The following is a 14,192-nucleotide window of genomic DNA, read 5'->3' as shown; positions in this document are numbered from 1 at the left end:
CCTCATGGAGAGGAGAAAATTGGAAAGCAGCAGAAGAAATACAACCTGCTAGATCTTGTAGATTAATCTGTCCTGACCTGCCAAAAGCAAAGCTAGTGCCTGCCCTTGCCAAAAGGAATTCTATTCATACTTGCAGAAGGCTGGATTATCTTTGTTGAGAATGTTTGTAAATGACATTAGTTTATTTATGTTTTTGCTCAGATGGACTGAGCACAGGTCAACAAACATAAACTTCCCACATTTCAGGGCTGTTAAACACACTTAAAGTGACAGATTGTACGGTGATGGTCACTGCATGTGGTGGTCACTGTAAAATGAGAGAGAAAAGTGATTCTGGCTCAGTGATCAAGTTAAAATTGTTGGTGATCTGGACACATGAACTTGATCTATGTTTGTTGTATTGGTTACTAGTGCATCTCACTAATACGAGCTGTTAATGCAGCTCCTGAGATGAGATTCAGTTTTGGCAAAAATGTGACCTCAGCTAATAGTGAAATTTGGCAAATACTAAAACTTTGCCGGCAGTTCTGTTAAATACATCTGAAAGTGTCAACGCAGATAGACAGTGTGTGACCATATTGGTGTATGGGATCAAAATTAATATGATGTCAGTGAGGAGAGTGCCAGACTGAGCTCTGCTTAGCAAAACTAGCAGAGTTTGGCATTACTGCAGGGGTGTGTTTATGCCTTTGCTGTGCTCTTCTGCATAAACACAGTCATGGTGTGGGTATGTTTTTTCAGGAGGTCCTAAAAGCAGGGAGTGAAATACTGAAAAAATCACCCCTAACCCAAATTCTGAGTTAAAACATAAACTAAAGGGCAGTGATCAGATTTTTCTTGTTTTGTGGTCAAAACAGCAAGAAGCAATTAGCTGTGGATGTGGAAGGAGTTGAAGGGAAATTTGTAGGACAGATTAGTGGGACAGGGCAGTTAGTAAACATGCATACTTGGACATTGTAGTAATGATGGTGGGTTGGATGGTGTACAGGTGTCTCAAATTATATTGTTATGAGCTGATTAACCGTGATATTCCCCCAGTTTTATTGCGCAGTTCCATTTGAAGGAAAAGGAGGCAGCCCAACCTAACCTGAAGGTGTTTTGTATAGTAGTACCGTGGAGTGTGGAGTTCTCACTTCACTTCTTGAAACTTTTCATTGAAGAGCCCGACAAACACTGCAAAGGCTTCTTTAAGTTCTTACTTGGCTTATAGACATTTAGTGACACTTAAATGAAATATTTGGCAGTCTGTTTCTTAGAGACACCCTAATGTTGCTGCCTAGTCTGTACTTGCAAAGCTTTAATGCAAGGTAGGGAAGCCAAAAGCAAGGTAGCGTACATAGCCCCAGGTAAAATCCTTTGAAGAGCTGGCAGAATATTAATTGTTGGGTTTTGAATATGCGTACTGAAGCCTATTTAAAGGAGGAGTGCTAGGTGTTTCGAAAGCCAGTAGTGAAATTTCATCCCTGGAAGCTGTTCGTTTTGTAGTTCTGTCTTTTAATTTTTCAGCGAATGTAAACAGCCAGAAGGACCATGCTCTGGATGTAAAAATGAATAGCAGTAGTTATACCTATCATAGCAGTGATTCACTGTTTAGCAGCAGTACTAGTGCTGGAACCAGCATTGACTCTAATGAAAATTTCCTTTCTGTTAATTGTGGTCCCACCCTGATTAAATCTTGTATAAGCTTCGGTAATGGCACCTTAGAAGGAAACAGGTAACTTGGCATATGTATTTGTGCTTTGTGTTAGATGCTGTTTGTTCATTTGTTTGTTTTAAAGTCATGCAACATGTATAGTAAATATAAATAACTTTAATACTAACTTATTTTTCTGAAATGCTCTGGCATCACCTAGGTTGGAAATGCTGCAGCAGATTGCGAACAGAATTCAGCGGGACAGCCGGAGCTGTGAGGACAAACTAATACTTGCCCGGAACGCTCTGCAGTCTGTAAGTCAGTCGGTGATTTTACTTCTTGAACTTCCTGTGGTGGATTGGCTACTTAAAAAAAAATTAAAGTTCTTGAGGATTTTCGATTGCATACTTAATAGCTGCTACTTTTATTTCAGTTGTACTGCTAATTTAGCATTTCTTCAAGAAAATACCAAAAATTGCCTAGAGTGAGTTCTGTTACATTTTTTAATCAGTAGTTAGATAAAATGCTTCACAACTGTTTCAAGATCAGAAGTTTTTACAAAAAATGTAGGCATTCTTACAGCTTATTTCTCTTTGGTTTAGCTGCAAGGCTTAATGGCTTTCTTTTATTTATTCAGGACACCAAGCGATTAGAGTCAGGGCTTCAGTTCCAACATGAAGCAGAGATAGCCGGATATCTTCTTGAATCTGAGAACCTTCTCCGCCAACAAGTGATTGATGCCCAAATTCTTATTGATGGAAAATACTATCAGGCAGACCAGCTTGTGCAAAGGTACTTTACAGTGTATTCATATGAACCAATACATGTGCCAAATATGGGTACCCATTATGGGCAACAATTTCAAATCTTTGTGTCTACGGATCAATTTCTCAATCTGTCACTGGGCACCCAAGTAAAGATTATCCGGTATTTTGGTGGGTACATTGCCCACAAACATTGTTGAGGACAAGAGGAGTGTGGACTAATTTGTGAAAATGAAGTCATTCACCAGAACATGATTTAAATGTTTACTAGATATCTGAGTGTAAAGATGTTAGCTTGTTTTATTGCACCTAAAATGCTTTTAGAATTCACTGACTTTGATTCTAAAAATGGAGGTAAGTTTTCTGGTGATAGCTGTAGGTGTCTTAACAGGTAATAAGTGGGGTAACATTAGCTTATATGTAGCAATGTGTCCAGTCCTGACAGAAGGATTCGTTTAAATAGCATACTTTGATTTTATGAAAAGTGGCTCCAAAATTTTTCAGGATTTGTCCTGAACTGGGTGAGATCAAGCACATAATAGTTCCTTGGCAGTGAACTGTAGGTGTTTGATCTACTGCGGCATGTAGTGTCTTGTAAGATTTGTGCTTTGTTGATCAGTCCCTGGAACTGTGTATGGCACACACTAGTGCCCATACCATGTGATTTTCTAGTCATTGCCTGATTTCTGCATCTATCATCTATATTGATAGAAGTGTAAGCTGACATAGCCTATACTTTCTGATAGAAATGCTTAGTACAACTGAAGTGTAATAAACCACGTGAATTCATATTGCTGTTCAGTGCAACATGAAAAACCTTAATCATAAACATTCATTGAAATGATTTTTTATATTTATTTATTTGCTTTTATTTTAATAGAGTTGCAAAACTTCGTGATGAACTGATGGCCATACGGACTGAATGTTCTTCTGTGTACAACAAGGGGCATGCACTGACAACAGAGCAGACAAAGCTGATGATATCAGGAATAACCGAAAGCTTAAACTCAGGATTTACAACAAACCTTACCCCTGAATTAAATGCTGCAATGACCCAAGGGTTAACACCTACTTTGACTTCTTCCAGCTTGACATCTGCCCTTTCGTCAGGTCTTACTTCCAGACTGACACCAACCATCACTCCCGCTTACACACCAGGCATCCCACCACGGTTAATTCAAAGCTATGTTACAGGAGTAGATGGTGAGACTCTGCAAACACTCAAACTGATGCAGATCAGAAAACCTCTTATGAAATCAGCTTTTGTGGATCAGAATTTAACAGAAGAAGAGGTGAACATGAAATTTGTCCAGGACCTATTGAGCTGGGTGGAAGAAATGCAGGTAGCAATCTTTACGGAAACAGTCCACTTCTAATTATTTTGTTTACTCCTTGTATATCATGACTAATTTTTCATTCTTGTTTGTAAGGTGCAACTTGATCGAGCAGAATGGGGTTCAGATTTACCAAGTGTTGAAAGCCATTTAGAAAATCACAAAAATGTCCACAAAGCTATTGAAGAGTTTGAATCCAGCCTTAAAGAAGCTAAAATCAGTGAGGTACAGCACCATATTCTTTATTTCTTTGGTTATTTTCTTACTAGGTGACCTATAAACTAATGTTGAATTTTAGAACTGTATTTGGGTTTCACAGTCTTACTTTACTTCTGAACTCTAGATGACCTATGAAATCAGGAGATCTAATGGTTTTAACATAACTAACCTTTTTGTTGTCTTTTGATCTCATATACTAAATACAGATCCAAATGACTGCCCCTCTTAAACTCAGTTATGCAGAAAAATTGCACAAACTGGAGAGTCAGTATTCAAAACTGTTGGTAAGTTTGTCACACCCCTTTAATGTTCAGCTTTTCAGTGTACATCATATTTGATAAGAGGTGAGCTTTAAATTCTGATTTTCTTAAATATTTTTTTCTTTCTAATAAAGAACACATCAAGAAATCAGGAAAGGCATCTAGATACTCTCCACAATTTTGTCTCTCGTGCTACTAGAGAGCTGATATGGCTGAATGAAAAGGAAGAGGAAGAGGTTGCATATGACTGGAGTGAAAGAAACCCCAATATAACAAGAAAAAAGGAATACCATGCAGTATGTATTGCTAGTAGAATCCAGAGGGAATAATGAAATAATTTTTAAGCATTTAAAGAGATTTCTAAAATGCTTCTTTTTTTTTTTTTTTTTTTTTTTGTCTGGAAACAAGGAATTAATGAGAGAACTTGATCAAAAAGAAGAAGTTATTAAATCAGTACAAGAAATAGCTGAGCAGTTGCTTCTTGAGAATCACCCAGCCAGGCTAACCATTGAGGTAAGTTAGTAAAAGCAGCACACAAACAAGAAAACAGTTGTGTGATTTAATAGACCTTAGATTTTGGGGAAAAGAGAGGAAGTTTTAACTCATAGGAAATTAAACAATAAGACTCTGAATAATGGGACCTTTTTGCCCCCCCGCTATTCAGCATCTTTGTTCTCTCTGTCTTCCAGTTTCCAGAAAGTTAAAACACTTCTGTAAAGTTATGGTTACATCTTGGATTGCTTAGATAAAATCCTCATGAAGTCTAAAATTAAAATTCCCAGAGTTTGTCTGTACAGACGTTTCTGGTTACGCCCTCAGCTTCTAGAGCTATTGATGCAAATTGCATTGGTGAGCTGAGGGCACAGAACAGTCCTGATGTGGTTTCTCTCCTGTTAGAAGTTTCAGTAGAGCTTTTCTCGTCACTTACTAGATGTACAGGTTCCTATTATGGTTTAAGGTTGGTTTCATAACTTCACTTATTTGTCAGTGAATTATGAAACTTGTTTTGATGTTAAAAATCTGATCAGGTAATAAATCAAGCTTTATATTATATGTAAATGGCTTACATGAAATTTATTGTAGCTGTTGTAGGGTCGTAACAAGTTTCCAAAGGAGAATGTAAAACACTTTTCCCTGTAGATCTTCAAGAAAAGACTAAATACGGACAGTGAGTGGTAAAAATGAAAACAATAAAAAGCTGCTTTATTATATGAGAATGAAAAACAGTCAGAGGGGATGGATTTTTATGGTTCTTAGTTCAGTGAGTGCATAGCTGTGTAAATTGGAAACATGAAGAAACCTCCTCCCTTCCTTCTCATGACATTTACTGTGATGTGGGGAATTCTAGTCTTTAAAAGTATATTCTGTTCTAATGAGTTCTTAGCAGTGTAACATACTTAATATATGAAAACATTAAAAGTTCATATTATGAAACCAGGCCATTGCAGTAAAGATGACTATGCAGATTATAAAGTCTGCAATAATGCCGTATTGGGACATTTAAAAAGAAAAAAAAGAAATTTATGCCTTTTCTACAGAAGAATCTATGCATTAATGCATTAGTTTGAAATTCATTGAAGCTAGTGGAAAAACTCTTTTAAATTCCCTGAGTCATACGGAATTGAAAATTGAGACTTCTGGGTGATTTCACAAAGTGAAGGGTACCCTCTGCTGGTGAACGCTCCTGCAGTGCATCTCCAGTGGCAGCGCCCTGCAGACGGTGTAGGAGGTATCAGTAGAGTAGGGGTCTGCTCTTTAAATTCCTGTGCAACTGTTACACTAAATTATACATTGCAGTGAGTCCTGATTAATTGTTTTTATTGTGTATTCAGTGTTGCTTTAATATCTGATTTGTATCCAGGCAAAAATCCAGCTATTTTGATTGAGTTGTAGATGAGCTTAGACAGGAGGTCTATCAGGAGATGAGTCCAGTCCCTGCTTAAAGCAGTGCCAGGGCTTCGTTTGGCTGAATTCTGAATGTGTCTGAGGATGGGGAATTCACAACCCTTCCGAACATTGACTATGCTGTAGTGACAGGGTTTTTTTTTAATTTTCTTTGCTGCAGCTTGGTTTTCCTGAGTGAGGAGAAGGTTGGGTTTAGATGCTTGTGTTTGCTACATTACTTTTGTGTTTCCTAAGTTATGTAAAAGTACGCACATTTTAATTTTCGTTTCCTGTTGTAAATTATATCTCTTCCTTAAAGGCCTATAGAGCTGCAATGCAGACACAATGGAGCTGGATTCTTCAGCTCTGTCACTGTGTTGAACAACATTTGAGAGAAAATGCTGCATATTTTGAGGTAAGAAAGTAAATCAATAAAAATGTGAAATGTTTAAAGTTTTGTCCATAAGTCAAAATGTTCCACTGAAAGTGCTAGTTGCTCTCTCACGGTAGCTGTAGAATTGACATTTGTCACGTGCAAATCCTTAGATGATGAGCCATGCTCCCATGGTGTTACCACACTTGTATTGCCTTCACTACAGTAATAGCAGTTCACAGTCTGGCCTGACATTTTTTCAGAGTCCCAGAGCTGCAAGTAGGGATTCTGAGAACGAAGTCATGTTCTCTTCCTGTCACACACAACTGCTGTCAGTAAGCTTCTGTGGATGATGTAGAGAGGAGTTAGTTGGTTAGTGATGGCAAGGGAGAACCTATTCTAGGTGGTTGTTACAGGATGACCCAAATAGAAATGGAACGTACAGCATTAACAATAAATAGATCAGAGAACCCCCTGACAGGAGACGCATTCAATAAAACACCTTTCTGTTTGTCACCTATTTAAATACTCAGCAAATGATGCACTACTCAGTTACGTGCATGAGGATCAAAGATTTAAGGATTTCTCAGTTATATGTGCCTGAGGATTGAAGACTGAACAGTTTTTTGCTTTTAAAAAACAAATTACTCTTTTTTTTAATATTTAAATTATAAAGAATAATCCTTAGTGTCTTCTGGATTGGATGGTTGAAGAGGAAGGGGGTGATGTTGGGATGAGATGCCTTTGGACTGAGAAGGGTGAGAACCCATTTTAAGAAATGGACACTGGAGAAGATAAAGTTGAGCGATTTGGTCTCCTGGTGGTATGGGAATACTGGATTTAAGAAATGAGTTTTCAGGGAGAGAATGGGTTGAGGATTATCACGTGACATTTCCCTTGCCGATTTTGCTTAATCGGGACCATAATTTGGGGATGCAGATGCCCACATAGAACTGCCAAGCATGGCAGCTCTCTTCCCCTCCTGCACAAATGTTTCCTCCAGTGTGCCTGGTGAATTTTGCAGCTAGTTTGCTACAGTTTGTAGACCTCATCTGTTCTTTAAATGTGAAAGTTATGGTAATTTCAAGGCAAACAAGAATCGCTTCAGAATTTTTTTCCATTGCAAGAACAGTAATTGACTAAAGTTCAGTAACTGCTGAATAATTTTGCATGTAGATGGTGCTGAGAATAACTGGTGTTACAGTGTGTGCCTTCTTGAAGACTACATTTAGACATGAAATCATGAATAGTGTTGTGACGTGCAGTGGTCTTGCACTTCTAGCTACTAGAAAAAATTGTTTTTAAAAAGACAGGACTTAAAGCAAACTTCATGGTGTAGCTGTTTGTATACTTCTTAGGTTATTTCAAAATAACCCAGATATTTTTCTCATCCTAGTTTTTTAGTGATGCCAAAGAAGCCATGGAATATTTAAAGATTTTGAAAGATACCATATACCGAAAATACAGTTGTGATAGATCAAGCAGCCTTCATAGGCTGGAAGACCTTGTCCAGGAGTCTATGGTAAGAATTCAAAGACTCTCTTAACATGAATTACAATTAAAGAAGAAATTTGTGGATTATAGTTGGATATATAATATGTGTGTTGAAATTATTACTTAATTTTGTAGAACTTACAATTAAATAATTGCATCTATCCATGGGTAATGACCATTTTTCATAACTTTAAAATACAGTTTTATTTATTTATCTTTACAATGTATCTTTACAATACTGTATGTTGTGGGAAACCAGTGGCTTCAGAAAGATACTTTGTTCTTGTAAAATGTGTTACTTTCAATAAACACAGTAAAAGACCTCAGGAAAAGAAAAACTTAACAGGATCAAAGAAGCAGCCCTGTATTCTGGCCATCTCTTTATGACTTTTTTTTCTTAACTGTTCTAGGAAGAAAAAGAACAACTCTTGCAGTATAAGAGCACAGTAGCAGGCCTTGTGGGGAGAGCAAAGGCAATAATTCAGCTGAAGCCAAGGAACCCTGACTGTATACTCAAAACATCCATCCCAATTAAAGCCATCTGTGACTATAGACAAATTGAGGTTAGAAACTTGAATTTCCTCAAATCAATTACAGATTGTGAGAATTGAGCTAAAGATTCATTAATTACCATGTTCCTGGAGAGCGCTGGGCTCTAAATTTCTTCCACCCTAGTAAACAAGAGCAAAACCTTGTGTTGAACATTGGTTTTGTTGTTCTGTTGCTCATTTGTTGACAACATTTGCAGAAGTGCTTTGTAAAAGTATTTTATAATGCTTAGCTCATTAAATTATTCTGCTTTTCTGTTAATACTAGATAACTATTTACAAAGACGATGAGTGTATCTTAGCAAACAACTCCCATCGTGCTAAATGGAAAGTCATTAGCCCGAGTGGTAATGAGGCCATGGTTCCATCTGTATGCTTTACAGTTCCTCCTCCAAACAAAGAAGCCATAGATACAGCCAACAGGTAGGGACAAAACAAAACCATCCATTTTCTTTTAAAATTCCTTTATATGAAGCTTGGGCTAAAATAGTGTCAGCTTTTTTTCCCTTTTCATGTGTTACTCTGATGTAAAGTTGGAGTCTTTCTATGTTTCAGGATTGAACAGCAATTTCAGAATGTTCTGGCCCTTTGGCATGAGTCACATGTAAACATGAAGAGCGTGGTGTCCTGGCATTACCTGACAAATGAAATTGAAGCTGTACGAGCTGGCAATGTTGCCTCGGTATGTGCTATGTCTAGGAAGAGCCTCTTTAACCATTTGCTGGGAAGTCATAGGCTACACTTCCCAGGAATGTTGTATAATCAACAAACCAATCCTCATCTTCCTTGAGGGATTAGCTGGCAATGGCCATGCTGCTTATCGCTGTGCAATGTTCTGCCTTGATCTGAGCAGTTGTTACACAGATATATTTGGGGAAGGAGCAGAGAGGTGGTATCTTGAAAACTACCTGCATCCTTTATTGTGCTAATCTCTTGAGTCTCCTTTTGTTAGCAGAGGGACAGGATCTCTCAAAAGCAATGAACAGCGACTAAATCTCAGTTTTGCTCTGCAAGAGTCTAGCTTTCCGCATTTATGTTGAAGATACCTGGAAGATTAGCTTCATTAGGCTAAGGTTAACCTTCCTGAAAACCCCCATTATTTCCTCGTGTTGCTACTTCTTACTAACAATGGAGCAATTGTGAAGTGACATTTAGTCTTTCAAGCTGAAGGTAGCTGAACACTTATTCCTCCTTAGTGCACTTTTTCATTCTTATACAAGTCTGTAACTTGGAATGTTAAATAGCTAGTTGGGATCCATTTGTCAGAAATGAAAAGAGATATAGATGAAAATACTGTTCTTTCTGGCTAAAATAGTGTGTGACATCACTGAATTATACGCCATGTAAGATACATAGCATAACACTATTTAATAGATTAGCTTATTCTACCACATTGGTGTATATCTCTACAAACTGTTGCAATAATATTTATGATACCCAAATTGACATTTTCACTTGTAATTTCCCACTGTTACTGTTGGAAGTAAGGAATCTTGAGATAATTCTTAAAGTATCCCTACTTGTATAACTCTTGCTAGCTGCTCGATTATTGCTACAGGGCATTAGATGGAGAAGCGCTGTCGATGTTGCGTTGGCTTTACACAGCCCATTACTAGCTTTAACGATGGAAAAGGATTTTATAGTCACTGTAGACTATCAGATGTCAAGTGGACTCCCCCTTAGGAACAGCAGACTTTCAGAATCTCAACTCTTTGACTTTACCATTTGTCAATATTGCTTTTTGTTAATAAGCATTACAGAGAACTGTGCAAGTGATGGTTCATTGCTGACTGTGCCTTGGGTTTACAATCTGTTGCAGATAAAGACGATGCTGCCAGGTGAACATCAGCAAGTTCTAAGCAATTTGGAGTCCCGCTTTGATGATTTTGTGGAAGATAGCAGGGAGTCCAAAATCTTTACAAGCTCTGATACAGCCCAGCTGGAAAGGGAAGTTAATGTTTGCAAGCAATACTATAAAGAGCTTCTGAAATCTGCAGAAAGAGGTAAAGCTGAGAAGAGCAGAAGGATGCCCTCATGAGAGAGATTGTAGTACTTGATAAAACTTCTCTCTCTGTATACAAGCTCTAATAAATTACCCGTGTTATCATATTGATATTGTTAATGCCCCAGTTCTTCTGAACAGATCGAATGTGCACAATTACATTGTACTCTAAGCTTTTTTAAACTCCGTATATAATAAGCTATATAAAAATATTGATGTATTACTTAATGTAGAGAGTGCTACTAATATTTTACACCCAAGAATTTATTCTGTGCGTTACAGCTCACTGTTTAGTCATTCCTTCCTTGTTTTGAATGCTGAAAATGCAGCTTGATTACTTTGTTGAGTTCATAACAGAATTAGAACTTTTTTCAGTGTTAAGGCAAGAAAAGTGTCCTAGATATTTTCCTAGCTCCACAGAATGCCTGTAGTTACTCCTCTCTTAACTGTGTTTGTAAATACAGTAAGAACAGAAAGCTTAAAATATCTGCTCTGATTTACTGTCAAGTAGCTAATGACTTAAAGCAATACAGTAGTGCAGAACTGATCACTGCATTAGAGGAGTTCACTACACTTAAGGAAAGATGTGTTGCCTTGTGCATCTGAAAGAGAGGGTTTAACAAAAAAACCAAACAAACACCAGAAAACCCCAGAAACAAGCCCTAGAGGTTTACTGTAGTTTGTGCATGATGCCATCTGACTGAAAGAACCAGTCACTGAGTTTAGCGGTGTCTGCCTAGAGGTGATGCCTGTGCCTGGAATGAATGGTCAAAGACATATGCTAATTTTTTGTCTGTAAGGAGGTGATCTAAGTGAACATTGAAGGGTTCCTAAAATTTGCCTTGTAGCTAAAATTCCAATGGAATCTGATGGGATTTCAGCCAGTCATGGAAAGACCTGTAGAATGGTGACTTTATAAAGTGTTTCATGGGAAGACATGGTGAAGATGACTTGATGGCTTCGTTTGCTAAAATGTGACTTGTTTCCTTCAACAGAGGAGGAGGAAGAATCGACCTACAATCTGTACATCTCTGAAGTCAGAAAAATCGGACTACAGCTGGAGAGTTGTGAGGAGAGGTTAATACAGCAAATACGAACCCCAATGGAAAGGGATGATGTACGTGAGAGTAGATCAAGGATTTCGCAGCAAGAGGTGAGCCTTTGAGAAAGGCTGTTTTACCCAGGAAAAGAGTTTTATTTAAAAAAAAAAAAACAAACGTGTTTTGAGTGTAGCCAGGAAGGTTTGTGGTGCACCTTGAAAAGACAAAAGTAAAAAATTAAGCTTGGGTTTGTAGAGAAAAAAAATGCCAATAAATGGCAACTCTGTTAGTTTTTCTCTTAAAAAGAAACCTACGTTTCTTTTTAAAAAAATGTAATGGTGTCCACATGAAACAAGCAAAGGAGAGCAGACCTGTACTGATAATGATATGTAGAGTATACATCAGGTTGATGTAGGATAAAAGCACTGTCAGTCACCTTTCATTTTACAGGACCTGAAGAAAGAATTGGATCGACTGAAGGATGACTTAAGAATCATCACAGAAAAATGTGAAGAGTTCTTCAGTCAAGCTGCTGCTTCACCTTCAGTCCCTACTCTGCGCTCTGAGCTCAGCGTTGTTATTCAGAACATGAACCAAGTTTATTCCATGTCTTCCATTTACATAGATAAGTATGTAATCGGCCATCTTCCATCACATGTTTTAGTTTACAGTTTTACATTCAAAATAAATTAAAGGTATTAGTAGGAATAATACTGATCAAGGAAAAGAGAGTTAACATTTTAACATTGTGTAAAGGGGTACCCAATGACCTGAAAAGGCTAAAAAACAGAAGTGTGTTGAGTGTCATTATTGATGGTTCAGTTAACAGGAGATTACTGTTTTTCAGGTTAAATACTGTAGAATTGGTGCTGCAGAACACCCACAAAACAGAATCGTTCGTAAAAGTCTATGAAACCAAGTTGTGTGAAGAGGAGGCAGTAACAGCTGACAAAAACAATATTGAAAATCTGATGGGTACATTAAAGGTAAGAGCTGGCGGGTGCCTTTTCATGGGCAAATAAAAAAAAATATGGGAAGATGATCTGTCTTATGACACCAGTTTTGGTTATCCTAGTGTGTCAAAAGTTGGCTTGTGTATTTTGAGGAAAGTCTGTATTATGATTAACTTCTCAGAAAAAATGACAGCTTTGGAGCATTAGAAATTGTATAGTTTGCATGATGATTCCTATTGTTAGGAAATACTTTGAAGTATCTGAACTTCCAAGGGTGGCACTTGTTAATTCTGCAGTAAGCCTTATTTTTTTGTCTCTTCAAATGATAACAGAAGCTTAAGGTAACATAAATACATTGTTATTTAAACGTGGCCACAATAATGTTTCTGCTACTGCTGTAGTATACTAACCAGGGTTTACTAAGAGGTCTGGCAGATACCTTTGAGAAAGGGTAAGACTGAAGTTCAGCATTTTGTGTGTGCTGTATATACCTCAATTGAGTATTGCAAATGATGAATAATGCTTTTTTGTTAGATAGAATGATTGGCATCTACCTAATGATTTTTTGGAAAGCTGTAGTTTATAGATAAGCATGTTAGTTTGCTGCCTGTGTTTTGATCTGTGTGTTGTGGGGGATGCTGTTACTCAGAATTATTTTGCAGTTCATAGCTATTTAGTTGCTTCAGACCCATTCTGGTGTCATTCGGTGTTTGAGCAACCAGAACTAAAATACTCATGTAAACGTTTTTCATTTATTCATCTATACATTTTACTCATGTAAAATCCTCATTTATAAAATAGTATTACAATTTAGGAGTTATTTACAATTTATCATTTATCACATACTAGCAATGGAGATCTGAAGTAGATGAGAAAAGAGAATTGTTCCATTCCTTGGAGGATGAACTGCAGAAGGCAAAGAAGATCAGTGATCAGATGTTTAAAATGCACAAGGAACGTGATCTTGATTTCGACTGGTATAAAGAAAAAGTTGATCAGTTAGCCGAGAGGTGGCAAAACATTTATTCTCAAATTCAGAATAGGTGTGTATGATTTTTTTATTATAATCTGTTTATATTTTATGCTGGTTTTGTTGTTTCTGTGGAAAAATAATCAGAAATGAATTGTAAAATAGGTCAGAATAGTTTTCTGAACTGTTTCTGACATGTTAAGATCAAGGATTCTTACCATTTCTGTGCTGTTGACGTTGTTGTTTTACTTTTCCACAGGAAATGTCTGTGACTATTGAGCACCAAAAAATTAACAAAATATAGAAATGTTATCTAATTACAACTTACTGAGACACAGTAGAGACAAATTGTCTTTTTTCTTTCCGAAAAAAAGCCTACAGAAATGGCTTGCTGTCCTATGGAAATACCATCTGTTTCTCCACATAATTAGTTCTTACAGGCTTAACTGATGAGCTGATTTATCTGTTATGATTGGATTCATGTTAACTTGCTTTTAATGACTTAAGTGCCAAGTCTGGAAGTCCTTAACCTCCATTGACTTCTATGGTAGTTTTGCTGCAGAAATTTTGTTGTGAAGTGCCAGTATTTTGTTTTGCGTGCAACTGTTTTCATGCAGCCTCAATATCCAGTTGAGATGTTCCTCTAGATTCAGCCCTTCTGTATTACTGTCATGATTATACTGGAGAATGTTACTCAAATGTACATGCCTGGACAGAT

The 14,192-nt window shown here is 37.2% G+C and overlaps 1 protein-coding gene across 7 annotated transcripts in view; it reads left to right on the top strand.

Annotated features, from left to right (window-relative positions):
* DST (dystonin) overlaps positions 1–14,192 on the top strand; it is a 268,181-nt gene that overhangs the window by 121,281 nt on the left and 132,708 nt on the right. For all 7 annotated transcript variants that reach the window (XM_037393117.1, XM_037393114.1, XM_037393116.1 and 4 more), the window contains 17 exons: positions 1,854–1,947; positions 2,271–2,425; positions 3,278–3,740; positions 3,828–3,956; positions 4,157–4,234; positions 4,345–4,506; positions 4,619–4,723; positions 6,414–6,509; positions 7,864–7,989; positions 8,372–8,524; positions 8,778–8,932; positions 9,065–9,191; positions 10,329–10,512; positions 11,507–11,664; positions 12,002–12,180; positions 12,399–12,537; positions 13,354–13,547. In XM_037393117.1, coding sequence (XP_037249014.1) covers positions 1,854–1,947; positions 2,271–2,425; positions 3,278–3,740; positions 3,828–3,956; positions 4,157–4,234; positions 4,345–4,506; positions 4,619–4,723; positions 6,414–6,509; positions 7,864–7,989; positions 8,372–8,524; positions 8,778–8,932; positions 9,065–9,191; positions 10,329–10,512; positions 11,507–11,664; positions 12,002–12,180; positions 12,399–12,537; positions 13,354–13,547 — 2,697 coding nt within the window. The remainder of the gene's footprint in view (positions 1–1,853; positions 1,948–2,270; positions 2,426–3,277; positions 3,741–3,827; positions 3,957–4,156; positions 4,235–4,344; positions 4,507–4,618; positions 4,724–6,413; positions 6,510–7,863; positions 7,990–8,371; positions 8,525–8,777; positions 8,933–9,064; positions 9,192–10,328; positions 10,513–11,506; positions 11,665–12,001; positions 12,181–12,398; positions 12,538–13,353; positions 13,548–14,192) is intronic.

The sequence above is a fragment of the Falco rusticolus genome, chromosome 6 (assembly GCF_015220075.1).
Source record: "Falco rusticolus isolate bFalRus1 chromosome 6, bFalRus1.pri, whole genome shotgun sequence".
Taxonomy (NCBI): Eukaryota; Metazoa; Chordata; class Aves; order Falconiformes; family Falconidae; genus Falco; species Falco rusticolus.
Note: the sequence above shows the minus strand (reverse complement) of the source record. Positions and strands in the feature narration are given on the sequence as shown.